Source organism: Panicum virgatum, chromosome 3N (genome assembly GCF_016808335.1).
Source record: "Panicum virgatum strain AP13 chromosome 3N, P.virgatum_v5, whole genome shotgun sequence".
NCBI lineage: Eukaryota > Viridiplantae > Streptophyta > Magnoliopsida > Poales > Poaceae > Panicum > Panicum virgatum.
In genome coordinates, this window is record NC_053147.1 from 22,455,383 (window position 1) to 22,483,092 (window position 27,710).

At 49.6% G+C, this 27,710-nt stretch overlaps 3 protein-coding genes and 1 pseudogene across 6 annotated transcripts; 2 read left to right on the plus strand and 2 right to left on the minus strand.

The window, feature by feature from the left end:
• Window positions 1–4,933: 4,933 nt before the first annotated feature.
• LOC120665128 (pentatricopeptide repeat-containing protein At1g11900-like) lies at window positions 4,934–7,319 on the minus strand. The gene is made up of 2 exons (XM_039944577.1): window positions 7,009–7,319; window positions 4,934–6,660 (listed from the first exon to the last, which is right to left on the minus strand). Exons 1-2 carry the CDS (start codon window positions 7,084–7,086, stop codon window positions 5,593–5,595), a joined length of 1,146 nt encoding a protein of 381 aa, XP_039800511.1. The 5' UTR covers window positions 7,087–7,319; the 3' UTR covers window positions 4,934–5,592.
• Window positions 7,320–10,464: 3,145 nt separating this feature from the next.
• Window positions 10,465–12,692, plus strand: LOC120667673. Its single transcript, XM_039947701.1, has 6 exons — window positions 10,465–10,844; window positions 10,975–11,139; window positions 11,288–11,407; window positions 11,546–11,734; window positions 11,833–11,985; window positions 12,104–12,692. Exons 1-6 carry the CDS (start codon window positions 10,560–10,562, stop codon window positions 12,566–12,568), a joined length of 1,377 nt encoding a protein of 458 aa, XP_039803635.1. The 5' UTR covers window positions 10,465–10,559; the 3' UTR covers window positions 12,569–12,692.
• A 292-nt stretch (window positions 12,693–12,984) lies between these two features.
• Window positions 12,985–23,068, minus strand: LOC120665129 (NADH dehydrogenase [ubiquinone] 1 alpha subcomplex subunit 1). 4 transcript variants are annotated; one of them, XM_039944578.1, is made up of 3 exons: window positions 22,834–23,068; window positions 22,661–22,744; window positions 12,985–13,362 (listed from the first exon to the last, which is right to left on the minus strand). In XM_039944578.1, the coding sequence occupies exons 1-2, from the start codon at window positions 22,942–22,944 to the stop codon at window positions 22,661–22,663; spliced, it is 195 nt and encodes a 64-aa protein (XP_039800512.1). In that variant the 5' UTR covers window positions 22,945–23,068; the 3' UTR covers window positions 12,985–13,362. The 4 variants fall into 4 exon arrangements, with proteins under 4 accessions (XP_039800512.1, XP_039800514.1, XP_039800513.1 ...); XM_039944580.1 differs by lacking the exon at window positions 12,985–13,362 and adding an exon at window positions 14,427–15,529; XM_039944579.1 differs by lacking the exon at window positions 12,985–13,362 and adding an exon at window positions 17,241–17,636.
• LOC120665130 lies at window positions 16,450–21,803 on the plus strand (annotated as a pseudogene).
• Window positions 23,069–27,710: the final 4,642 nt, after the last annotated feature.

A 27,710-nucleotide genomic window follows, 5' to 3' on the forward strand; every position in this document is an offset into this window, starting at 1 on the left:
TGCTCAATGTTGCTTTTCTTTCATGATTAAGCAAGGTATTGTGAGATTCCTCAAGCTTCTCATGAGTTTCTTTGAGATTCTCATGAGAAGTCTTTAGCTCCTCATAGGAATCTTGAAGAGAAGTAAACTTCAACTTCAAGTCCTTCAACTTAGCATTTTCCTTAGTCATGAATTCATCGGCATCATTAAGCATTTCAACAAGATCATCATATGAAAGTTCATCAAGTTCACCATCTTGTTGTACCTTTGCACCACCCTTTGCCATAAGACAATGTGGTGTAGAGAAGAGTGATGGAGCCTCCTTGATGGCGATCCCGGCAACTCCCTTGGATGGCTTGTCGTCGTCATCATCATCATCATCATCATCATCATCATCGGAGCTTGCATCGAAATCCCATTCAACAAAATAAGCTTGGCCATTCTTCTTTTTCTTGATGAACTTCTTCTTCTTCTTCTTTTCATCATTTTTCTTGTCATTTTTCTTGTTTGGACAATTGACAATGATATGACCTACTTCACCACAATTGAAGCAAGTCTTGTCCACAAAAGGATTTTTTCTTGATGATTGACCTCTCTTGCCAAAGTTCTTCTTGCTCATCATTCTATTGAATCTCTTGACAAAGAGAGCCATCTCCTCATCCGATTCTTCTTCTTGGCATCCACTTTCTTCTTCATTTTTGCTATCTTGAGCTTTGAATGCCACACTTTTCTTTTTCATATCAATTTCTCCCCCATGAGCTTCATCTTGAGATTTCTTGAACATGTCATGGGTGATGATTTCTCCCAATATTTGTGTAGGAGTTGCGGTCTTCACATTTGACCTTACAAGTAAGGTCACAATTGTGTCATATCTTTTCGGAAAATATCTAAGAAACTTGTGGTTGAAATCCTCATCCGGTACCTCAAATCCAAGTCCCTTGAGGTCATTCACAATGTCGTTTAGCCGGTTGAACATCTCGGCTATACTCTCATCCTTCTTCATGGTAAATTCACTAAAATTTCCTTTAAGCAAATATAACTTGGCCTCCTTCACGGTTGATGTACCCTCATGAATTTCCATGAGCTTCTTCCATATGTCATTTGCATTTGTGAGGCTCTTGACTCTATTAAATTCATTCACATCAAAAGCACTAAAGAGCACATTAACCCCTTGATCATTTAGAGTCTCATTTTCCTCATCTAGGGGTGTCAAACTCTTTGGGTCCAAAATGACATATCCATCACTTACTACTCTCCATAGCTTTCTACTCATGGCTTTGAGATGAGCCGACATCCTAGTCTTCCAATAATCATAATTGTTCCCATCAAAGAACGGTGGCTTCCCAACATGAATTCCATGATCACTAGTCATTGTTCTACTCCAAGATGGTTAAATCCGCAATTAATTGAGTACTTAGCTTTGATACCACTTGTAGGATCAAGAACACTGACTAGACGGGGGTGAATAGGCGGTTTAAAATCTAAAGCCAATAGCACTAGAGAAATTTAATTAGTAACAAAGGAAAATCCTATGCCAAGCTATTACTATTTCTAGATGGGTTTGCAACCTAGGGTGACAAGATACAAATCAAGCTCTAGTAAAGTAAATTGCTCAAAGTAAAAACAAGTATTAAAGTGAGCAAGAGAAGTAACCAAGCTTGACACAAGAATTTATCCTGGGGTGTCGATGACTTGCCGGTCACCCCTAATCCACGTTGAGGTGGATTCCAAGAATCAACCGCTCCTCTATCAAGAACCTCTTGATCTTGAGCCGGCTTGAATCAAGGAACCGCTCCACACCTCGATTCCACTAGAGTTGCTCTTCACCACTCCGGTGAGGTGAGCACAAGACCTCTCACAACCGAAATCGGGGCTCCTCAACAATCTCCTTGGAGGAGCTCCACGAAATCCTCTTCTCCAAGCCGTCTAGGGAGCGGCAACTCCCAAGAGTAACAAGTCGATGATGCTTGCTTGAAGTTTCCCTAATGCCACAAAGCTCAAACTCTTGATGCAATGCACTAGGAAGCTCTCACACTCTCAAGAATGCAATATCTAAGCAAGTGTGTGTGAGAGAGGGATGCCTTAGCTCTAAGATGTCAAGTATGCAGTCCAAATGGCCAAAAGAACCACCCAAAGGCCGGGCAATGGGTATATATAGACATCCCTCAAAAAACTAGCCGTTACACTCTTTTCTGCGAAATCGCGGACCGTCCGCATTTCAAAAACCGGACTGTCCGCCGTTATAAACCAGTGAGTCAGAGTGCATTTAATGCGTGTCAGAACTAGCCGTTAAGCCCTGGCGGACCATCCGCGACCTAGGTGCGGACCGTCCGCAGTGAGTGTTCCACACCACCAGAGACGAAACATCGTCTCTGGTACAACTTTGAAATTAGCCTGCGGACCGTCCGCGCCTCAGGAGCGGACCGTCCGCAGTTCAATCTTGAAACCCCACCAGAGAGACAGCCTCTCTGGTACACCTTTAGAAATAAAGTGGCGGACCGTCCGCTCACCTGGACCGGACCGTCCGCGAGCCCACCAGAGACTTTGCAAGCTCTCTGGAACGGTCGCGGACTGTCCGCCCCTCGGTTGCGGACTGTCCGCCGTTACTCAGTCAGCTCTCAAACTTAGTTTTTTTCAAATCTTTTCAAAACGCCGTTAGCCCTCATGCATGCAACTAGACATTTTGAGCAAAATGGCACTAAAGACGCGTCAAGCATGAGTACACAACCCCTCTTGATAGTACGGTTATCTATCCAACAAACCCGGTCACTTTTCATTCACTAAACGCCTTGTGACCGGTAAAATACAAAAGCCCTATTTTATACCTTTGCCTTGAGCCCGAGCTTTGCTCATCATCTCCAAAACTTCATACGTTCACAACCAAATCTCTTTCATCCGTGGATCAACCTATACTCATTATCTTAAATGAAATCGTTAATCCACAAACCGTTGTCATTAATTACCAAAACTCGAATTAGGGGCATAGATGCTTTCAGCGTGGCGGTCGTCCTGGGCATCGTCCTTGTCCTCACGGAGATCGCGCCGGCGTCCTGCCAACCCCAGCAGGCGGCGTGGTCGTCGCTGTGGGGTGTACAATCCTCCAGATGTGGCGTGGTGGCGTTCCGTGGGCCCTGCAGGTCAGGGTCTTGCGTGCTCCAGCAGTAACGGGGCACGTGGCGACCCCGGACCCCCTGGACAAAGTGCCGGCGTGTGCACTAAGAAGGTCCGAAGGTCGCGTGGCGGTCCCGGACCCCTCGAGGGGGGGAGGTCCGGGCCTCCGGCCGCTAGCGCTGGGCGTCCCTCTTCGAGGGACTCGTGGCGATACCTGACCCCCTCCCGAGCAGGAGGCGGGCCCGGGGCCATACACGCGGGTGAGGTGGAGTCCGGACAGCCGGAGTTGGCAGAATAGTGATGGGAACTGTGCCAAGCGCGCTTCGTCCCGCGTCGCAGGTCCCACAGTATTGCCACAGCGCCCGGGATGGCGGAGCAGTGACCGGAGTTGGCAGATGGGACTCCGGTCACAGCAACTGTGGGGAATGGCGGCCTGACGCCGTCTGTCCTGGGCACTGTGGAGGAGTGGTTGGCACTTAATGCCTCCGTACGACGGGCGGGTGAGCGGCAGGGCCGTTTGTCCCTTACGCCGAGGGGTGGCCTCGAGCGAGGCGGAGATGAGTTGCCCGCTTGAGGGTAGGTCCGCTACCCTCGAGCGAGGCGGAGATGCGGGGCGCAGTCGAGGGTCCCGATGGGAGCCCTCGAGCGAGGCGGAGATCGTCCCGCGGGTCCGAGGAGGGTGCGAATGGGCCGCATGCTGGGTTTTTTGAGTCCTTTTCTTTCTTCCAGATTGGAAGGAGGCCGTGGGCCTTCGTGGGCCCGTTGCCTAATATGTATTTGCGTTTTTTAGGTGACCTTAGTACCGATAGAGTGTACCTAATTGTTACCCGACACGTTCCGGCGAGATACGGCCGCGCCGCGTATCTCCGTGCACGCGTCACCGCCTTAGCGCTAGGCGTCGTCTGCTTCCGCATCCATCTCCATCGCTCGCCGTCATCGTCGGGTCATTTTCTTCCTGCAGGCCAATCGTACGTGTCCATCTGACGTTGGGTTGACGTCCGACCCGGACCATCCTGACGTGACTGTCCGGCCCCGTGTTGCCCCTTGGATCGATCGATCGATTGCACGTCGCAGTTTTTGAAAACACGATGGCTGCTGCCTACACGTCTCCGCGTTCGATTTGATGATGATGATCTCTTGCTGCTGAAACTCGCAGTGCTACCGCGGGTAGTGACCAGAGAGCGTTTCAACTCCATGGTTTCAAAGCACTTCCGGGATGCACTGGCCATTTTTTTTTACAAATACTATAGGAAATGAAGTGGACTCACGGAATTATTTCCGTTGCAAATGTTTTTGCTGCAACCCTGCTTGCATTTGGGAGCTTGTCTTAAAAGAGAGCTCCATGGATTGCTGCATTATTATCCAGACTGTAGTCTGAAGAAAGAAATAACCTAGAACAGTTACTATTGTTCAAATTCAAGCTACCACTATAATCGCAAATGACTAAAATTGATGGAACGACTTTTATTAACTTTGGGTACTCCATGCCCTTGACGTAGCAAGTGTAACATGCCTTAATTAACTACAAACTTGTTGAGTTTTTTTTACATGTGTGACTACTAATTACTATCGCTCGATGACAAAGTATACATTTTGTAAAAACTACATTAGCGTTTCCTAGGTTGCAACTCCCACATGTAAGTTGTGATCCTCTACATCCAAAAGACTACTCACACATGTAAATTCATGTTTCATGCAAGTGTGTCGAGAGGAAGACAACTCACACAGACCTTGGTTGCATGACAACTTATCCCTATCACACTTAGAAACACTGTTGCCTATATCACCCATGTTTATATTCTTTAGGAAAGCATTAGGTTATCAATACAGAATTGTGATAGAATGACTAAAGTAAAAGATGAATTTAATCAACTGATATTAGTACATTCCACTTTCCGATTGCATGGCAGAACAATTGGAGAAAAAGAAATTCATGACTCATGATTAAACTATTTTGTTCAACTACAGCCACAGGTACAACCATTTGAGCGCAACTCAGGATCCTATGGTTAAACCCACCTAAAAGGATTGTACGTGAAGAATTTTAGTTTTGTTCAACACTGAAAAGGAACAGTAGAAGCTGATACTTTTCATGTAGAGATGCCCAGCAACACAAGCAGGTTAGATGCACACGTAGGGTACCACGTCACAGGTATCTCAAGCCCCAACCAAGTCATGTGACAGTCCAGCAATGTGTTGGTGCAGCAGATCACGTCTGTCACAAATTTACAATGCCCCCACGATGGCACATCGATCGAGGAGCCACAGGTACCAGATTGGCATGTCTCTTTGGTGCATAGTTTTGTGTTTGAATTTGTACCAGAGACTTCCCAATCATTGTGCTTTTGTCATCTGAAAGTCTGTTGCTCCTTGATTCTCTCTGAGATACATTCTCCTGAACATTTCAGTTCAATCCAGAATTTCTGGCACTATGGAAATATATGGATGCACACTGCGCATCAGAACAGAATATTCAGGCCTCAAAAATCACTCATCCACTTGTTATCTTTTATCCCTGAAACATCTTCCCTTGTTCTTTTGCTTGAAATCTTCAGGGACTAAATCTGATGCACTTGAATTCATCTCTTCAGATAGCTTTTGGGCTAGTTCAAACTGTCCAGCCTTTTTCATGTCACTGATCAGTGCGCGATAGACATAAACTGAAGGTTTATGAGACATCTTCATCTTGTCAAGTATTTCCAGGGCTTCAGTAATATGGCCAGCCCGTCCAAAACAATCAATGAGTGCTGTATATGTTCTAAGATCCGGATTGACACCTCTCTCAAGCATTTCCCGACAAAATCTTTTGCACAGATCTAATCTCCCAAGCCTTCGAGAGCAGTTAATTATGGTATTGTATGTCACAATGTCAGGATAATGGCCAAGTTCTTCCATTAGCTTCACCTCATGAAGCATTTGATCCACACGACCAGCTTTCCCTAGCATGTCCAAGATTGTGTTGAACGTGACAACATCCAAGCTGGTTCGATCTTTCTTCAACTCTTCAAAGATGACCAAACTTTTATCAATGTCTCCGTATTTAGCCGTGGCAAAAATTATGCGATTAATTACAGTAGGATCTCTACCCTGTGTTATTTCCAAAATTTCTCTTACAAAATTCAGTATCAATTCACACCCATCCAACTTCTGGAGGGCCTTGGCGACATTCATATATGAAGTTGAATCAGGAGCAAGTTTTGAAAGCAGCAAGTATCTGAATACCTTGGCAAAAAGAGCAAAGCCGTTTGCTTCAGCTGCTTGCTGCAGTAACATATTGAATGTGTGTAGGCTGACATGGATCTGCTCATCACACAGATAATGCAAAACACGTACAGCATCAACAAGATTGCCAGATTTGCAGAGCTTCTCAACATAAGCCGAAGATGCTGAGGCATCTGAAGCACTAGTACTTGCGATCGTCGAGCAATAATGCTTAAATGCCTCAATGGCCTCATCATTGCCGTCATTATCTGAACCACACCATTGGAGGTAACGCACAGTCATGGTCATGGGTGAATTAGTGCCCACAGTGGGCTGTTCCTCGTGTAGCAAGGCACGCACCAAACACCTCTGGAGGTAAAAATGAAAGAAACTTATGAGATCGTTGCACCACTTTGACAAGAGAAACACAATTCAAACAGTGTGGTAAAAAAGAAGGGACAAATTCAAAAGTTCAACCAAGCCTAGGATTAGGTCCTGAATACTAACAAAAGCTAGTGCCGAGTTGAGACGGGCTATCAACGATCTACCAGATAATCCGTCACAAGGAACCAATCAAGCCCCTCACCGGAGGCAATCTAGCAAGGTTATGCTTGGATTCGCAAATTCGTGACAGGCCCGCGCTAACAGAGCACCGTGACGGGATATCCTTTGCGGAAATCACAAATACTATTAGGAGAAGCTGGGGAAGTGCGGTACCGGAGCGGGGAGGCGCGCGGTGGCGCCGAGCGAGCGTCGGAGGAGGAGGAGCGCCGCGGCCGTGGGGAGCCGCCCCATCTGAATGGGGAGAGGAGCCGCGCGGGCCCCTCTCTACCTCGCGCCGCCGAGGCCATCCGACGGGCGGCGGGAGGGCATCCGCGGTCGCTCTGGGGTTGCTGGCGTTTAGGCGGGGCTGCGGGGTTTGGGGGCGCGCGGGCACGGCACGCAGGGCAGGTGTTCGGGGAAATGCTTCAAAGGGCGGGCGGTCGCGCGCGGCGGCGAAAAAGGCCGTGCGTGTGGTGGGAGACTGCTCGCTGGGCCGGGCGGAAGCCGGAGCGTAAGGGCCTGTTTGGGACCGCTTATAATCGGATTCTCGACGGAGAGAAGCGAGCCGACGAAAAAATCCCGCCAAACACCCGGCGTTTTTCTCGCTTCTGTCAAACGCAGCGGCAGCAAAACGCGAAATTTGTACTGCGGCCGGTGAAAAGCGGAAAGCGACTTCTGGCTCGCTTCTCCGTGCCGCGCGTCCCCAGCAAGCGCGTCTCCTGGACGCGGAAACAAACAGGGCCTAAGACTGACTTCAACAATCATTTGCAAATGCATATATGTCTCCGCGAGTGCACTGTGCATGGCCGATCGGAGGTCGAACAGGAGACCTAAACGGCGATGCATTTTGCTTCGCGAGGAGAGGGGAGTGGTAAAAATGAATCACCTCTCTCCTCGAAGACAAACGAGCCCGCGGGGCCAGGTGAGCCGCGGTCGCCGCCGACCCCTCCTCGGCGCCGCCCCATCCTCGCTGTAGCCGCAGTCGCTGCCGCCCCCTCCCTCCCTCTCCGCGCTGGGCCCTGGAGCTCGAGCAACGGAGGCCCATGGCGGCCTCGAGCTCCGCCGCCTCGGGTCGGCCGGCCTCGGCCTCGTGTGGACAAAGGCGGCGAAGGCCTCGGATCTGCGGCGGCCCTCCTCCCTCGGCGCGGGGGAAGGCCATGGTGGGCCTCCTCCTGTTCCTCCGCCGCCGGCCCGTCCTCCCGCCGCCTCCCTCTCCAGGCGACGAAGGAGCAGAGGGGCGGGTGGATCCAGGGGCGGCGCGTCGATCCGTCCGCTCGCGTCGATCCGGCGGCGGCGTGTCGATCCGTCCGCTCGCCTCGTACGCTCCGCCGGCCGCTCCTCGCCGAGGACTCGCCGAGCCGAGCTCGAATCGGCGGAGGGCGCCACGACGCTCGCCGGACCCGAGCAGAGAGGAGGAGGGACGCCCGTCATGGCACCACGCCGGCCGAGCTCGGAGGCGGCTCTCGGCGGACCGTGGCTCGGAGCTCCACGTCGTCCGCCGCCCAAGCCCGTCTTCGGGGCGCGTCCTCCCCCAAGCGCGCCGCCCCGCGGCGAGGCGCAGCGCCCCCACGCGCGTCTCCGGAGCGGGTGTGGCGGGCGGCCTGCACGGGCGGCGGCGGGCCTCGGGCGGCGGCGTGCGGTGGAGCGAGCATGGCGGGCGGCGGAGCAAGGGCGGGCGGCCGCGTGCGACGGAGCAAGGGCGGGCCGGCGCGCGGGAGGGAGGCGGGGCCGGCACGGATGGAGGCGGGCCGGCGCGCATGGAGGCCGAGCGGCGCTGGTGGCGGTCTGGCGGAGGTTGATTTACCTCTCCGATTTGCACTGCGCTGTTGGAGTCCTCCAAAAAAATTACTTGTTCTCGTTACTGTACACATGAGGCAAACTCGGTTTGCCTATCCAAAATGCATCTCTGCTGTTGGAGTCAGTCTAAATGAGTGTGCGAGTGGCGTGGCCTAAATTTGAAGATGGTTCTTTCTTTTTAGTTTTTGAGAAAAGATGGTTCTATTTTGACATGAGCGTTTTGCACTATGCCTAAAACTTGGCAGATTGAGGTGGCGCCCAGGTTTTTCTGGTTCAACATAAAATGCTCCGGCCAACGGACTTTTTTGCGTGACAAATAACGACCAAGTATCTAAATTGACGCCTAATTTGGACTCCCTCACAGGGATCGGAATCAAACACGCCTCAAGAACATGTATTGTGTTAATTCCGTTCTTGTTAAGCTCTATTATGCAATATCACTTTAGTTGACTGTAACAATATTGCCTCATCTTCTCAAATGATTTGGCAGTGCTTGTATTGGTTCCTTTTTTTATATATATAAAAAAACTTGAATCTAATGTCTTTGACGGGAGAGCCAGACTTCCACTAGTAGACAAATGGATCGAGTGGGAACATTGTTAGGCCCTCCACAGCGTTGGCCTTAAGTGAAGCTCCAAATGGAGAGAGTGTGTCTGAGTTTCACTCCCCACACTGCAACTTCCGATGCTACATCTAAGAAAACAAGAAGCGATGCATGTATAGGCATCGATGCCGAATGGTTAAACAATGGAGAAAAATGAAGATTTCCCATCCTCTGCTCTCCACAAGCTATACATTCCTTCATTGTTTATTTGCTTTTACATGTACCGTGAGATCAAGAAGGGATGCCCGCCACTGCAGCCGAAGTAGAGTGATTCCCATTTTGTACCGTAAAGTTTTTTTTATTTTAGACATCACTGCCACACCGTGAAGGGCCTTAGTCAAACACACGGGCTATGCACGGGACATGAAATCAGGTACACTGGCGCCAGGCTTTAACGTGTCTAGCAACACTGGCATGTGTCTCTGTGGGTGATTATGTTACCAGGACACATCTCAGAGTCAGAGCTCTAGAATTTTTGCGCAAATCAGGGTGTGTTTAGTTCGCGAAAAGTTTGCAAAAAAGTTATTGTAACACGTTTTGGTTTTATTTGATAATTATTGTCTAACTATGGAGTAATTAGTCTCAAAAGATTCGTTTCGTCATTTACAATCAAACTGTACAAATAGTTATATTTTTTAATTATATTTAATACTCCATGCATGTATCGTAAGATTCGATGTGATGTGCGTCAGTGAAAAATTTTGGGAACTTTTTGCGGAACTAAACACAGCCTCAGAGTCTCATCTCGTGTCGGGTGTCGGGTTCCGAACCTTCATAGCGAATGCTCCAGAGCGTGACAGCACTAGTGGTGACCGGACTTTTTATGAACCACGCCGAGCTCTATCCCAGTGAGAGTAAGTATTATAACTAGTTGTAAGTCGACTAAATGATGAGATGGAAAAGAGAAGAGAAGAGAGAGAAGTGAGCTGTAACCTTACAGCTAAATTGGATATAAGAACCAAAAAAAATTTGTGAGAGAAACAAATAGATTATCTATTAATTATGAAGAACTAACTATTGTACAATTAGGCTGAGAAAAAGCTATAAGGATTCTTACAGTGTTAGCTGAATTATTAGCCTTTGCTCTCAGCGAGTCGGTGACCATGCCACGCTATGGGATCGGAAGCTCGCGCCGCGCGCGGCCCCACCCCCGCTGCCTGAAAACGCGGGCAGGGTTAGTCGCCTAGAAGCTCGCTCCACCGCACCCCCGCCCGCGGAAGAGTTCGTCGCCTAGAAGCTCGCTCCACCAAGGAAAACGGTGCGCGAACGCCCCGCTCCACGCTCCTCTGTCCTCCCCGTCCCTGCGCGCGACGCGCCGGCGGCGATGGCGTACCGCAGGAAGCAGGGCATCCAGCGGTCGGCCACCTTCGTGGAGGACCACCGCCAGGCGTCGTCGGGCGGCTCCGCGTCGCCGGCCATCGCGTCCCCGCGCGCCACCCGCTTCGCCGACGACAACCGCTGGCCCGAGCGCTCCTCCGGCCTGGCCGCGCGGGTCATGGTGGCCCCGTCCGCCGCGCGCGGGGACCTGACGCTGCCGGCATTCGGCGACCGCTTCGCCGCCGCCGCCGCGGCGTCCCACGGCGACAGCCAGCCGAGCAGCCCGATACAGGTGCGCTTCCCGTCCCGTCCTGAAACCACCTCTGAACGCTGGTCAAGAATCGCCGATGGCGCTGGGGTAGTTGTTCTTGTGCGATCAAGATCCGACCCTGTCTCTGAGCGACCTGCTTCGACCATTTTAGGATCCTGTCACCCAGCTCTACACATCGACAAGCATGTTGAACGACGACGGGCCCAAGTACGACCTCGATCTGTCCAAGAAAGACGAAGCGCGGCACGGGCTCTGGTCGCTCGTGGCTCAGAAAGCCAAAGTCATGCTCGACGAGAACGGCACGCCACGCGCTCATGTAAGAACTCTGAAACCTAAAGGGAAAGGGGAAAAAAGTTACCAGGCCCGTTCACGAGATCCTTTGGTCAGTTCGCATGCTGCGTGTTCGCTTCAGAGTTCAGTCTCACCCCTGTTTCCTCTGCGCGGCTTCCCATGGGAATTTGCAGTCCTCTGAATCCCGCTGGTCCTACGACCGGGTCCGGAGCTCGGAGATCAGCCCCACGTCGCGGAAAGGAGCGCCGGAAGGGAAACTCGACATCGGAGGGAAGATCAAGAACGTCCTTGAAGTGAGTCGTCCTTGATAGACTTGACTGCTCCATGGTTTCATCCAGGCGCCTTTTCTGCACGAGGAGTTGTTAGAATTTTTTAGCATTCAGAGCCTGATGGCTGGCTATTGATGCGATCACTTGCTCGCTCGGTTGCAGCAGGAGGGCCTGACGGTGGCCGACAACGCGACGCCCGGCAGCGGCGGCGCCGTCGTCGCCGGCCGGAAGCTGCAGATCAGGAGGAAGGCGTGCAGCATGGACTTCCGGCGCGCCAACCTGGTGACCAGCTCCGACTCATCGTCGGCGCTGTCCGAAATGGACTCGCCTCAGATCAAGGCCTCTCGCGACGTAAGGTGCCTCCCTTGTTTTTGTGCGTCGGCGGGATGTGTCCCGCTAGTTCGTGGGTGAAAAAAAATGCAGCTTCCGCTTCTGCCCGTGCCCCGCAGGTAGCGAACGCCATGGCCGCCAAGGTGAAGCTGCTGCAGCGGGAGCTCAAGACGCTCAAGGCCGACCTGGCCTTCTCCAAGGAGCGGTGCGCGCAGCTGGAGGAGGAGAACCGGCAGCTCCGGGACGGCAACCACGACGCCGACGAGGACATGGTACGTGCTCAGCTCGACCCCGGGTCCCTGCTGCTGCATTCAGCGGTGAGGTGGCGTGTCCTCCTCTCGTGACCCCTGTTCGTTCCTGCGCCATGCTTGGTGCTCCTGCTTCTCCCAGATACGGCAGCAGCTGGAGACGCTGCTCGCGGAGAAGGCGCGGCTGGCGAACGAGAACACGCTGTACGCCCGCGAGAACCGGTTCCTGCGGGAGATCGTCGAGTACCACCAGCTCAACATGCAGGACGTCGTCAACCTCGACGAGGACGACATCGAGGAGGAAGACGAGGACGACGTCGACGAGGAGGCCGACGCCGGCGACGAGGAGGAGGAGGAGAAGGAGGCCGAGCAGTACCAAAGTCGCGGCTCGTCCTTGCCGACCCAACTCGTGCAGGAGGAGGAAGAGGAGCACCAGGCGGCCGGCCCGGGCGCCGCCCCGGCCCTGGAGTCACCCTCTCGTCGCAGGGAGTCACCGCGGATCCCGGGCACGAACGGCGGCGACACCACGGACAGGGAATCGCCGCGGAGGATGAACACGAACAGCGGCGACGCGGTTGATTACGACTCCCCTCGGAGAGACGGTTGACGAAAGGCGGCTCGTAGTGCATGCCTGTAGAGGACACGTGTTGTCTCTGATTTGTTATTGTGATTTTGCTGAATGTAATTCATAATTCACCTGATCAGGGTGAAAATAATGAACTCTTGTTGAGCATAACATCAGCACCTAGTGATCAAATATTCTTCTGTCAGAAGAGTGCATTGCTGTGACTCTGTCCAGTGTTCTCATTCTTTGGGTCCTTAAGAAGCCATGACCATAGAATTACTAGCATTTCTAAACTATACAAATTTACAAGTATCAAGTGCACACTGGTATAATCACAATGAATATTCTCATTGTTTTAATCAGACAACTCTACCCGTCTGAATCCACAATGGACATATCAGAACATACTTGCCAAAAGTCATAGCAACTGCTCCAGAGGAAAGAAATGGGGTACACAATTGACAAAGGAAACCAACTTTGTTCAATTAAACAGATTCATGATACACATTATTCTCCCAATTGTTTGAGATTTCAAGCAAAAACATAAGCCTTGGTCTCCATTATACAAGGAAACTAAAGAGTTCTTCTGTGCTTCTGAAATTGGTTCGTCAACATCCAGAAAAGTTTTTTTTGTGACTGACCTAACTTGTAGTACAAGTTGTAGCATCTGAACTTACACATAGAACCCCACACACACCACACTCACACACACCACACACACACCACACACACCACCTATGCGCAAGCTAAGACCTACAACCTACACTCACACGCCTGCCTTGAAGAGATGGTCTCGGACACCGGTACCCAGCATGTGTTTGAGGCTGATCAATACCCTGCAGAAAGCATTACCATTTCAGTAGACTTGTATTACATTATTGACATGACTAACAAGCAACTACTGTCATCAGCATCTCAATAATGGCTACGAAGAAGTAAATAAGCTGGAGAACTGGAAGTCAGGCAGGACATATCACGAGATACTACCAGCAGAAGCCAAATGGAATGGATAGTCTCCCTTATTATTATTCCCTTTTTTCCAAATGGATAGTCTTCCTTACTATTATCCCAATATCTTTCCCTACAAACTCTGCCAAATGATAATATTTAGTTGGGAAAAACACACTACCATCAATTAGATGTTGGCATTTACTTTTGTTTTTCTTCCTGGTACAACAATAGGGAGCTCTGAGAATAGCACTTACTTAGAGATGCATAGGGGGAAACTGACACGCAAAAAAAGGAAGATAGCACTGAAGATAATGTGTTACTGGAACTATTGATTTAACCATTTTTCTGGCCCATTCTGGTTAGTAGAAAATGTATACTGTAGGAAATCGCAAGAAAAGAAATCCAATGAGTTTTATGCATAATGCATAGACAGAATAAATCTGATGTTAGGATACTTTACATTCAATCAAATCATGGTAATTTTTTTTAGAACGAAACTTTTCAGTCAAATCATGGTAATTTGGGTCATGTTTAGTTCCCAAAAATTTTCAAGATTCCCCATCACATCGAATTTTTGGACACATGCATGGATCACTAAATGTAGTTTTAAAAAATAACCAATTGCACAGTTTAGTTGTAAATGATGAGATGAATCTTTTGAGCCTAATTAGTCCATGATTGAACACTAATCACCAAATAAAAACGAAGATGCTACAGTAGCCAAACCCAAAAAATTTCGCGAACTAAACACGCCCTTGGTAACACCAATCTTGTGGTTTATGATGCGGTACAGGATTGTAGGCAACAATAACAAAAGCAGCGAAGCAAACAGTGTGCGAACAAGGGCAGCATGAAGTTTTTAACAATGAATATGGAAATAGCATTTCAAAGAGACAGTTGACAGAAGCAGAAAACAGATGACATCAAGCAATGGCAAAGACAATGAACATTAAAAACAACAGTTGCAATTATTTACAAGAGCGTTATCCATGATTAGAAGGTTTGATCCTCACTTTGAACAGCAGTATTGAGGTAGAGTAAGAGATTACAAAGTTGAAAGCAGGCACAAGCTGATTATAGGTATGGACTTAACTCTATAACACGATGAGTTGATACCGCGTGAAGAGACTGCTAATTGTTGCTAAGAAATTGTAGTTTTGGACATTCGTTAGAATCTGTCAGGAGGGTGGTTCTCCGTTCCTAGCAGATAGTTGCCTACCTCGATTCACTTAAACGAGTAGACTACTGGAGTGAAAATAAATTGGACTTTCCCATCTCCATTGGGATGACCAAATAAGTTGCGATTAGGCAATTGGCACTGAGCAACTATGAAACACTTCGCAAAACTCACGTACCCGTATCGGATATGTATACTTCTCGGATACGTATCCGACGAAAATACGATTTTTTAAATAATAAAAAAAACTCGGATACTTCCCCGGTACCTTCCCGACACCTACCCTAAACCACTCGTTCGCTTCGTATATGACTGCTCTATCCAACCGTGCCCCTCCCTACTCCCGAACGAGCCGCCACAGCAGCGCAACACGCCGGTGCCGGGCACCCTCGCCGCCCTCGCCCTCCTCCCTCCTCGGCCGAATCCGACAGCGCCACCTCTTGCCTTGGCCGGTGCCCCCTCCTCCCTCCTCGAGCCCGCCGGAGCTGCGGCGGAGGGTCCCCGCGCGGCGGCTTCCCCTTCCTCTCCCTCTCCGGGGACGGGGAGCTCAGAGGTGGAGGCGCCTCTCGCTGCAGCTCCTCCTTCCTGCTGCCACCACGCGCCGCGGTCGGCTGCATGCCTTCCCCTCTGTGCGGTGAGTCTTCCCTGTTCCCTCCTCTCTGTTCCTTCCCTTCTCTGCTTCTCAGTTCTCACATCTCAGTCTTCCCTTGTGCTCCTTGTCTGATTCTTCTTCTCAGATCCAATGGCTAGCTCGACTGCCTCTGCATCTACTGGTGAATGTACTGGTCGATCTGCTGGTAGTGGAAGCGAGGAATTTCCTATCGCCCACAATGCTGACATTGCAGCTAAAGTCTTGGCTGCTGCTCGTGTGGCCCCTGTAGATGATGATGAGAAGAAGCCATTATGGAGGTATGTGCGGATACTAGAGAAAACTGGAAAGGGTGAGGGGGCCAACGCAAAGATAAAATGTAGACTCTGTGACCATCAGTTCCAAGGGAGATACTATAGAGTTAAAGCACATCTGTTAAAGATTTCTGGTGCTGGGGTGAAGTTTTGTCGAGTGGTGACTGTACATGTTCTTGAACAACTGCGAGCTGAAGTTGCTGCCGCCGAAGCTATTGCTGACAGAACCATGCCTAGAGATATTCCACTACCAACTGAGAGCAGCGAGAAGAGGAAGAGGAGGGGTGTTTCAGCTATTGAATCTAGTTTCAATTTAGAAGTCCGCAGCCAGCTTGATGAACTGATAGCTAGAATGTTCTACACACCAGGCTTACCTTTTAATCTTGCACGTAACCCATATTTCAGGAAGGCATTCATGTTTGCTGCCAATCGGCAAATTGGAGGATATGTTCCTCCAAGCTACAATAAGCTGAGGACAACTCTTCTTGTGCAAGAGAAGACACATGTTGAGAGTTTGTTGGTGTCAATCAAGGCAACCTGGAGCACTAAAGGTGTGAGTATTGTATCAGATGGATGGTCAGATGCTCAAAGGCGCCCACTGTTGAATTTCTTGGCTGTAACAGAAGATGGACCAATGTTTCTTAGAGCAATCAACACAGAAGGAATGTCCAAGACCAAGGAGTATATTGCAGAGAAGATGCTAGCTATAATTAATGAGGTTGGGGCACAAAATATTGTGCAAGTGATCACTGATAATGCTGCTAATTGCAGAGCTGCTGGTATCATTGTTGAGCAGAAGCGCCCTCATATTTTCTGGACCCCATGTGTTGTGCATACCTTGAACCTTGCCTTGAAGAACATATGTGCAGCTAGGGACAGCGAGGATGAGCTTTACAATGAATTCAAGTGGATCAATGAGATTATTGGAGATGCCAGCGCTATAAAGAATTGCATCATGAATCACTCCATGAGGTTGTCCATGTTCAATGAGTATAGCAAGCTGAAATTTCTTGCCATTGCTGACACAAGATTTGCCTCTGCTATTGTGATGTTGAAGAGGTTTGTTGCTCTAAAAGAGTCTCTTTCAGTGATGGTAGTGAGTGAAAAGTGGTCTGCCTATAGGGATGATAATCCAGGTCAGGCCCAATTTGTCAAAGAGAAGATTGTGAATGATTTGTGGTGGGATGATGTGCGCTATTTCCTCAGTTTCACTGAACCCATCTATTCTATGATACGAGTAGCTGATACTGACAAGCCATGCCTCCATTTGATTTATGAGATGTGGGATACAATGATAGAGAAGGTGAAGACTGTGATCTATCGTCATGAAAGGAAAGAAGCAAATAAAGAATTCATCTTTTATTCAGCTGTTTATGATATATTGGTGAATCGATGGACAAAGAGTAACACCCCTTTGCATTGCTTGGCACACTCACTAAATCCCAAGTACTATACTGATGCATGGATCAGTGAGGTTCCAAATCGACAAGCCCCTCACAATGATGAGGAGATCTCTGAAATGAGAAATGCTTGTTTGAGGAGGTATTATTCTGGTGAAGAATTAAGAAAGATCAAGCAACAGTATGCTAATTTCTCTTTGTTTGGTCCTGGATTCAATTCATTTGACTCACTTGAGGATAGAATGTATATGGATCCAAAGCAATGGTGGGGAATACGTGGTCATTGTGCTCCAGAACTGAAGACATTGGCACTTAAATTACTTGGTCAGCCAACATCTTCTTCTTGTGCCGAGAGAAATTAGAGCACATATGAAGCGTCCTCTCATAAGAGAGAACTTAAATGTGATACAAACATCAGTCCCAGGAGGCTGATGCCACATTTATTACATCAGATGGTCCATTACCGTACAAACCTCCGAGGAGGACACTCGATACAGACGATAATAATAAGTAACCAAGCTACGACATAACACCAAAGCGCGACCCACATGGGATCTAGCTCGGGCTCAGAGTACTGCGTCAGCGAAAACATCTTGAACAGGGCCGGTTCCATAGGCAAGGTTGGGTGTAGAACGATAACCCTACTCGGCGTCGTCTGGTACGAAGTCTGGGTCTTCTTCTGTAAAAAGTAAGAATGGGGTGAGTACAAACGTACTCAGCAAGTCCAACCACACCCACGGAGGGGGTTATATCAGAATAACATGCACGGGTAAAACAAGGATAAGGTTACGGTTTAATTTGCAGAAAACTCAATTTTATGCAGGGGTTCATTTAGCAGAAAACATTTCTGAAACCAGTTTTTGTATTGAAAATCACGGAGTTTAGGTTTTAAACTGCTACCGGACTCCTCGTCCGTCGTAGCACACGGCACAACTGCCGGACACAATTCCAAAACAACTCACGCTAGCCCAACCCAAGGTAAACACTAGTTGTGAGACCACACCGTAACTCGCCCAGTATCGTGGGCACGGACTATTCGAATAGATTCTTAACTCTGCAGAGGTGTGCAACTTTACCCACAAGCGGGTACCACAACACGAGCACCGAAGTGTCGGTGTAGATCCCGACATAGCCATTACCCACCTTAGCTAGACCTGATTCGCCATCACGGGATTTACCAAGGGGTCATCGACACAACTCTGAGGTATAACCGGGGTATAAGTCACACTGAGCCTATCCCTTCTCCTTGGTCACCCGTTGCTCTCAGCCCTCCTGATGGCTATCACATCAACTAGTGGGGTTTATGCTAAGTCGTTGCCCATTCAACAGTCGAGTGGTTTGCACGATAGTGGAGTTAGGTGAGATGACACACCAACTCGGTCCTTAGTTGTGACAAGATGGATATCTCCCTTCCTTGCCCTGCCACACAGGCATGAGCACACCAAATGGCAAATCCCGCGGAAATGCCATCCATCCTGTCTAAACTCACTTTTCAAAAACACCACTTTTATCCCTTCCCACATACTCACGCATTTTCTTTATAAAACAAATAGCATTATGTGTAGAGTCCTAAGCGTTCTAATAGCGATTAACGTCCAAGCAAAATCAGACATTAATCTAGGTGGTCAAGGAATGGTTATAACAAATCAAGGGGTGGCTATCCAACCGTGTTTTCATGCAGGCAAAACATATCAATTTTATAAAGCAGGCCAATAGGTTATGTTTATAAAAACCAGGACCGAAACATGCATCAAAGGGCGGGATTGAACTTGCCGTCTTCGTAGCCTTCGGGGAGGTCCTGTCCTTCGTGCTCGGGGTCGCAGATTTGGTCTTCGTTCACGGGCTCACAGTACTGCTCGTCAACGGGCTCTCATTCGTTCACACCGTGGTCTACGATACGAACAAACAAACACACAATCAGGACAAAGAACTAAAAGTTTTATCGTTGAGCTCGAATCGGAAGTAAATAAGATATGGGGTTCGGAGTAATATTTTTGGGTGGTTTCTTAATGGCATGGCCGAAACTAGGTTAAGAAAGGCGTGGTAGAGTTTCGGGTTGATCAGAGTTCGTTTGGTGCATGAAATGATAGGTTATTCAAAGGTTTAGGGGTTAAACAGGGGTCCAGGGACCTATTTGTAATTATAATTGAAAATGCAGGGGCTTGGTTTGTAATTTAGAAACTATTTGCGTTATTCTAAAAAGGGTCAGGGGTTTATTTACAACTATGTTCATATGGGGGGAGGGTTTATTTCGAAATATATTAAAGGGAAGGGTTTTATTTGCATGAATGTTAAAAGGTGGAAGGGTTCTTGAGTATTTAGAGGAAGGGCCAGGGGGTTATGGACAAAATGCCCTGTCCTCTTCCTCCCCTCGCGCTGGGAAACAGGGTAAGGGGAGGCGGCTCGCTGACGGTGCCGATTCCGGCGGCCAGGGGCTCGGGGCGGCTCTGGGGTAAGGGGAAAAGGGTCAGGGAGGTCCGCGGGGCCGATTCCCGGCCGCAGCTCGGGCGGGGTGGTCCCAGGGCGGTCTAGCCACGACGGCGGGCGGCGGCGGGCGGCGGTAGCTTCGGACCGGCGTCCCAGAGGCGTGGCAGTGAGCAAGAGGAGGGGGAAAAGCATCACGGGGCTCCGGGAACTCGATTCACCCGCTCACCTTGGGTGGTGGCGTCCTGTGGATGGCTCTCCACGGCGGCGGGCGGCGCTTGGTGGCTACGGTGGCGGTGGCGGTGCTGGGGCTCGGGAGGAAGCTGTGCGGCGGTGGCTGTGGAGCTCGGGGGGGGGGGGGGGCTCTTTATAGGCGAGCAAGGCGGTGACGGCTTGGCGAGATGCGGGCGGAGGCCGGCGAGCGATGCGGCCGAATTAATGGCGTGGCGACGCGGCGGCGCTAGCGGCGAGGTGGGATGGGACGCGTCGGGCAGGCTGCGAGCGGCGCAGGCGGTGCTGTGCGGGCGTCAACGGCGAGCGGTGGCAAGGCGAGCGCTGGCGACGTGACGCCTCGAGCAGGCGGCGCTGTGCGGGCGTCAACAGCGGCAGCGGGCGGTGTGTGCGTGTGCGCGGGCACCGCGGCATGAGCAGCGCGCATGTGTACCACGTCGGTGCGCGCGGCGCGGGGCGGTGTGTGTGCGTGCAGGCGGGCCGGTGCCGCGGCGCGGCGAGCTCGCGCGTCCGCGCGCGTGCGCGGCCTGTCTTGGCGTGGCGCGTCGCTCGGCCAGGGAGGGGAGGCCGGGGCGGAACGCGCGGGCGTGCGCACGGGGCAGGCGGCCGGTGGCGGGGTGCGGGTCAGAGGGGGCGCGCGGGCAGGTGGTGGCCGAGCGGCGTTCTGGGGCCGGCGGGCGCGTACCCCGCGCGCGTGCGCGCGTGGGGTCGGCGGCACGCGGCTCTGCAGCGTGGGGGCGAGGTCGGGGCCGGGCCGGGCGGCGTGCGCGCGGCCGAGCGGCTGCGGAGCAGGGAGCGAGGGGGGAGAAAAGCCAGGTCGGGCCGAGCGCGCGGGGAAGGAGAGGGAAAAAGAAGGAAAAGAAGAAAAGAAAAGGAAAAAGAAAAGAAGGGGAGAGAGAAGGGAAAGAAGAGAGAGGGAGAGAGATTTGCGCCGGAAATCGCGGCGCGCGGTCGGCCACGCGCGGCGCCGATCACGCGGGCGCGGTCGGGTGCGTGCGTGGTCGAGTGCGTGCACGGGTCAAGGGTGAACAGGGTGGCGGATACGGGTGTCGGGGTCGGGTCTTTCGAGGATCGGGAGATCGGGCGGAAAAGGGTTTGAGCTCAACGACGAAAAACATTTTAAACCATTTTATCGCGTGAATTATTTCGGTGGATTTTTGGGATGTTACAACCATAGTCACCAGATTCGGGGTCGACCTCACGTTCCTCGACCCGGGAACGTCGTCCCAAATCGAGGGTCGGGGACGACCAGGGTCGTCGACCCAATTCTAGCTGGTTCACGTCCCGATTCACCACCGGAGCGCACACGGCCGGCCTCCCAGTAGAGCGCAGATGACGGACCATGCCGGCGGGTCTCGCTGGTGGAGTGCGGACTGCGGAGGCATGAGAGAGCCATGGACTACCAATTTGTTCTCGGATGGTGCCAGATGCTGCAGTCAGCTACCATATTGGTGAAAGCGGTGCAGAGTAGAGGCAGAACGGGGAGGAAAGAGATGGCGGCGGCGGCTGCAGCATGCGACGTGCAGCAGCCAGCGACTCAAAAATAGGGTTACGTTAGATGAGTAATGGGCTATTTGGACCAACATGGGCAGCCCAAGTTTCTTTTCTCTCCTTTTTTGCTTTTATATCTTTGCCAGACCACACATCTCTAATTGTAGGACATATGAGATCTACGTGACTTGTGTCATCGACCCGGAGGGTCGACCCGGATTAATCGGGGTCATTCGTTCCAAACTACTCCCTTCGACCCGCATTTTTATATACATTCGACCCTCGATCCTCGACCCCGATCCTCGACCCGATCGACCCGGGAACTATGTGACTATGGTTACAACATATGGGCTGATTCATAGTTCCTTGAGAAACAGGTCATAGTTCTATCTCTTCTTGTCATTTTCTTAATTGCTTGTCGCCTGCATGAAGTTTGATTCCTGATTGAAAATCTATAATTGAATTTGCAGGCTGAATCCTGCACGTGCTGAGAGTTTAGTTTACACACACCAGAATTTGCATCTTCTTTCAAGGAAATCGCCTGAGTACCACCACGGTCCATCAGCAATGTGGGATGGTGGAGCTGATAATTTTGAAACTGATTTCGAGGGTGGTGCTGATTTTCTTGAGCATGCTGATCTGTCACTTGATGAACCAGAGCTTGAAAAAGTTCTTGAAGATCTTGGGGCATTGGGTCTGAATGAAGATGCTGGACCATCAGAGACGATGAATGGTTGAATGCAGAGTTGCAGACAATTAGTAGGCATTTGCTTGGCCAACGCCCAACAGTCGTTTATGCATTATCACTTATCAGTTATCATTTTATCATTGTCATGATGTCGTACCTTTAATCCAGCTATTGTGTTATGTAATATTTATGATCGTTGAACTCCTTAGTCCTTAGTCTTGAAGGTTTAATGGCTTGACGGCCTAAACGTTGTAATCTGCACAATGTTAAGTTATGTAATATATTTATCATTTGTGTTGATCTCGGCATCTCTATTTTTATTTTTTTTATTTTTATATATATTGGTGTATCCCCGTATCCTTGTTTTTGGAAAACTAGCGTATCGGAGTATCGCCGTATCGCGTACCGGTATCCGTATCCACGTATCCGGGCTACTTAGCTGAGCAACAATCAACCCACTACTGCCATTGAAATTGCTCCCGGAAATGCCCAGTTCTCCATCACAAGGATGAAACCCCACATCATTGGGCCACAAGAGCGTGCCTAGGGGTGCAAATTGGTGATCCTTAGATGCACCTCCAACCCTCTTTAGTTCAAAATTTTATACTAATTCTTCAAAATGGGATCTCGATTTGGAAAATTAGTTCAAAATTTTAAAGATGGTTGGAGGGGCACCTAAGGGTCACCAATTGACACCTCTAAGCGTGCCGTTACTAACCTAAACCAAACCCAAATCGAGTCCAAACCCTAGAATCGTCCCACAGCGCACCACATGAATTCCACCACAGCCAAGCATCCACGGAGACTGAACCCGTGGGGAAATCCCAGCAACAACCATGGGGAGCAGAGGCGAGGGGCCAGATCCGCACCTAGTTGCCGGAGGACTGCTCCATGAGCTTCTTGTCGCGGCGCTCCATGGCGACGTCCCACATGTCGTTCCCGATGTGCTTCGGCTGCCTCAACCCATCCCGATGAGAGAAACGAGAAGATTTGCGTCAGCAAGGGGGTGGGATTCGGATCGGGAGGGGGGACGAGGCCGTACCCTGCCGTGAGCGGCCTTGTGGATGAAGTACTGGGCGTTGCCCATGATGCAGAGCATGCCGCCGATGATGCCGAGCGGCAGGATGGCCTCCAGCCAGTGCAGCCGCGCCATCGGGGAAGCCGGAACTGGGGAGGCGGCGGCGGCGGGGGTCGACGGCGGCTGCGAGATCTCCAAAGGCGGGGGTCACGGCGTGAGCCAATGGAGAATGGACAGAGAAATGGTGACCCTGGTGGGGTCCGGACCTTTCGGGGGGATGAAGGAGATATGGGCCGGGCTTTTCGGATTGGCTTGTAGTTGTTGGGCTTGTTAAATGGATCGCCGTGTCCGCGCGCCCTTGCCCCGCCCCGATGGGCTGGATCGTTTGCCTCTGTTTTAAAATCTAAGCGCACATGGCAACACGATGGTAGGGTAAAGCTTTTTTTTTAAAAAAAAAACAGGTTAGTTAAAGTTGGTAACAACTCTAGAGCATCTCCGGCGGTCTCTCAATAAATATCTTCTAATAATATATTTTGAAATATTCTAACACAATTTTCATAGGTTATTGCGGAATATGTTGTTACAGTTCCCCAAATAATCTCATTCCAATACAACTATCATATTAGGAGAGTTAAATTCTCCCTTTATCAATAATTATTGGGAAAGAGAGAGATATTTGGGAACTGCTGGAACATATTTCTTTCCAATATTAATAGTTTATTAGAAAGAAGGAGACTACTGGAGATGCTATTACATTTGCATTCTCGTTCGTTTCCCTAGTTAAGTCATGTTTGTTTTAGCTGAAGATAAGAAAATCACTCTATTTTATTTACATGTCGTATTAGGTTTCTCCTAAGATAAAATTATCAAACTATAACCAAACTTTTAGAAATATATAATAACATCTACAATACCAAATTTATTTTATTGAATCCACAATGAAGTATATATTGATAGTGCATAGGTATAGATGTTGTTATATTATTCTATAGATTTAGTTAAAGTTAATTAAGTTTGACTTAGGACAATCCCGTACGACATTTAGATAACAACGGAGTGAGTCGCCGGTGAGAGCGCCACCATGCAGTCGCCGGTGAGAGCGCCACCGCCGGAATCACATATCCCAGTGTGTACCCTGCTCTGCTCTGCTCTACGTACACGGAAGGAAGAAAAGAATAGAAGCTTTTATAGGGTTTCAATACAATTCTATGACTTATCTGAATAGTAGTGCATAGTACCGATACGCAAGGGACGAGGAAAGAAATATCTATGAATTTTTTATTCTAGAAAAAATATTTAGACTTTTATAAACAATATTTTCACAACTTTTTATAAAGCATGATGGACCTTCTTGAACTATCGTCAAAATTCAATTTACCTCCCTCGTGGCGTGACGTGGTGCCACATAGAACAGTTGGCACCGCGTCACGTCAACTAAAACTGTTTTGAAAACCGCCTAGGGAGGTAAATATGCCGGTTTCAATAGTTCGAGGATCACAAACATCCGATTTTCTAATTGAAGGAGATAAATCAAATAATGGCAATAGTTGAGCGAGGTCGGAAGGACTTTTTCCTTTTAAAATCTAGGCGTTCACGATAAGATAAAGATTTTTTTTGTAAAGCAGGTTAGTTAAAGTTGGTAACAACCTATAGCATCTCTAGCTGTCCCTCAATAAATATCTTCCAATAATATAAATTGAAATATTCTAACATAATTTTCATATGTTATTAGGGAATATGTTGTTACAGTTTTTTAAATAATCTCATCCCAATACAACTATTAGGAGAGTTAAAATTCTCTCTTTATTTGAGGGAGTTGGGAATGAAATATTAAGACAACTCAATAATTATTGGGAAAAGAGAGAGGTATTGGAAAACTGCTGGGACATATTTCTTTTCAATATTAATAATTTATTAGGAAACGGGAGACTACTGGAGATGCTATTACATTTGCATTCCCTAGTTAAGTCATGTTTTTTTTAGCTAAAGATTAGAAAATCACTCTATAGTCCCTCTATTTTTCTATATGTCGTATTAGATTTGTCCTGAGTTAAAATTTTCAAACTTTAACCAAATTCACAAAAATATATAATAACATTTATAATACCAAATTTATTTTATTGAGTCCACTATGAAGTATATGTTCATAGTGCATATGTATAGTTGTTGCTATATTATTGTATAGGTTTAGTTAAAGTTAGTTAAGTTTGATTTAGAACAATCTAATATGACATCTAGATAAAAAAAGGAGTAAGCAGTAGAAAATGAATTGTTGTGAGATCTGAGATTATTATAAGGTCTAACGCCTAGACAACCTACTCGTACTTGGATTCCAGTATAGCCCTATCTGTAATAAATTTTGTGAAAAAATTGGACACCCAAAATCACTCAGGGTCGAGTTTTTCTCGATAAACAATACCACGAGTTAGAACTACTCAATACGCCATGTTTAGTTCCCACCCCGTAAACGCAAAAACACAAAATTTTGCGAAGGAATATTGCTAATTTGAAGTACTAAATGAAGTCTATTTACAAAACTTTTTTGCATGGATGGGCTGTAAATCGCGAGACGAATCTAATGAACCTACTTAATACATAATTTGCAACATTGGTGCTACAGTACCATCCGCTAATTATTAATTAATCATGGATTAATTAGCATCACTAGATTCGTCTCGCGATTTACAACTCATTTGTGCAAAAAAATTTATAAATAGACTTCATTTTGTACTTCAAATTGGTAAGATTCCGTCGCAAAAAAATTTAACGTTTACCTGGCAGGGAACTAAACAGGGCCACAGTTGGCCTGCCCTGGCAAACCAAGCAAACGTGCAGTCAAGGAGTTGTCATTGATCGATGGGCTCCGACAGCGACCAGCCCGGCCATTCGGGCGTGTGAGAACAGGATAACGATCAGCCACCGATGCGTCGCGGTCGCCGTCGCCCTAAAATTCACGCGATGGGAGGGGGAAAAAAAAAGGAAAACCAAGGAAAATGGGCTCGTGCTGCCGCGAGACGGGACACGGGCAAGGAGACGTGGGTGGGGTCGGTTGCGGAAACCGGTGGGCCCGGCGCCGGAGTATTCTGAGGCCGGAGGGAGGGGATCCGGTGGGTTGCAGGGGCGCCTGGATTTGTGCCAAAAGCCCCTAAAGGCCCTGTTTAGACCTCACCTCATAAATTCCATAAACACAAAAAAACGTCACATTGAATATTTCGACACATAAATGGAGTACTAAATGAAGTCTATTTATAATTTTTTTGCATGAATGGACTGTAAATCACGAGACGAATCTAATGAGTCTACTTAATCCATGATCTGCAACAGTGATGTTACAGTAACCATCTACTAATTATTGATTAATTATGAATTAATTAGCATCATTAGATTCATCTCGCGATTTACAACTCATCTGTAAAAAATTTTTGTAAATAGATTTCATTTAATACTTTAAATTAATAAGATTCCAACACAAAATTTTTTACGCGTGAAACTAAACACGGCCAAAATATTTGCTGCTTTACACGGGGCAGGGGGCCGGGAGAGGGAGCTGCTCAGGCTCAGGCACAGCCGCACAGGAGCACACAGGAGAGGGATGGCGCTTTTGTCCTTGGGCCTGGTGCCCTTTTCAGTTTCACTTCACCCTGGCCGAGTGGCCGTGGTGGCTCGTGGGCGTTGCAGGCCGCGCGTATGGCGCCGGGCGGCCAGGCCCCGACGGCCGACGCTGTTCCAACTCTTTTTCTACTACGTACTGTAGTTTTTTTGCGGGTACTACGTGCCGTAGTTGTACCTACGCTGAGCTTACTACGGAGGCTACTTGGTTAAACAGAAAGAGAGTAAGAAAAGGTCACTCTCCAGGAGCCATGGATCCATCATTTCCGAGCTCCATTTTTCGTATTTTTTTACTGCACGGCTGCCGGCACGTGCAAGCACAGTAAACCCAGCGCTGTATCTTCGTCACTCGCTCCCCAGGTCACCACCACTGGGCACTCAACGTGCCCCCGCACGGCCGCACCGCGCGCACCTGCCCCCCCCCCCCATGCGCTGCCGCGGACGTACGTGCTCGGCCGCTCGCCCCCCCCCCCCCGGCACCGGAGCAGAGCATCCTATGCCGCCTATGCGTGCGTGGGCGTATCCCACCCCCCGGGCCCAGCGTCGTCCCCTACCTAGCTCTCCTCCTGCGCCCACACCTCTCGCTCGCCGAGCAGCAGCCACCGACCACATCGGCCGCGGAAAAGGGCGAGCACGTGGGGGGAGACGACGACACGACCACCGCGCGAACGTGCGCGCCGGGGGGGGGGGGGGCGATGGCGTCGTGGTCTCGTCGCCGCTGTGCAGTGCGAGAGGCGAGAGAATCAGAGAAAGAAAATCCCGGCAGGCGGCAGCACACCACCGCAAGCGGCGGCAGGTAGCGATCGGGCATGTGCGTGTGCCCCCGTTTCCGATGTACGGTCGCCATTTTAGAAAGTGCCGAAGGTAGTAAGGCAGGATCACAGGACGTAGGGATCGGGGGGGGGGGGGGGGGGGGGGGTTCGCGCAGGCGCTCGCTCGCCATGGCGCCGCTTGCGCATCGCCGCCGCACGTGTCCACCACAGTCCGCGGTTTGGGGTGCGGCGATTCCCCCTGCTTCCGCCGATCGATCCCTTGGCGGCCGCGGGGTGGAATGCTTAGCAGTGGGAGGGGGTCTGGTCAACCGGCGAGGTCCATTAGCAGTAGAGCTCGCCACTGCTCGTCTGCTCCCAACCTCACTGGAGGCCTAAGGCTCTCCGCACTCGTCACTCTCCAAATTCACTCTCTAAAAAGAATATTCCATCCTGGTTATCGAAATTCTCTACTCTACATTCAGTTTCTCCACGCTCGTTCACTCTCTATATTTCTACTCCATACCAACTACCAAGGTGTGG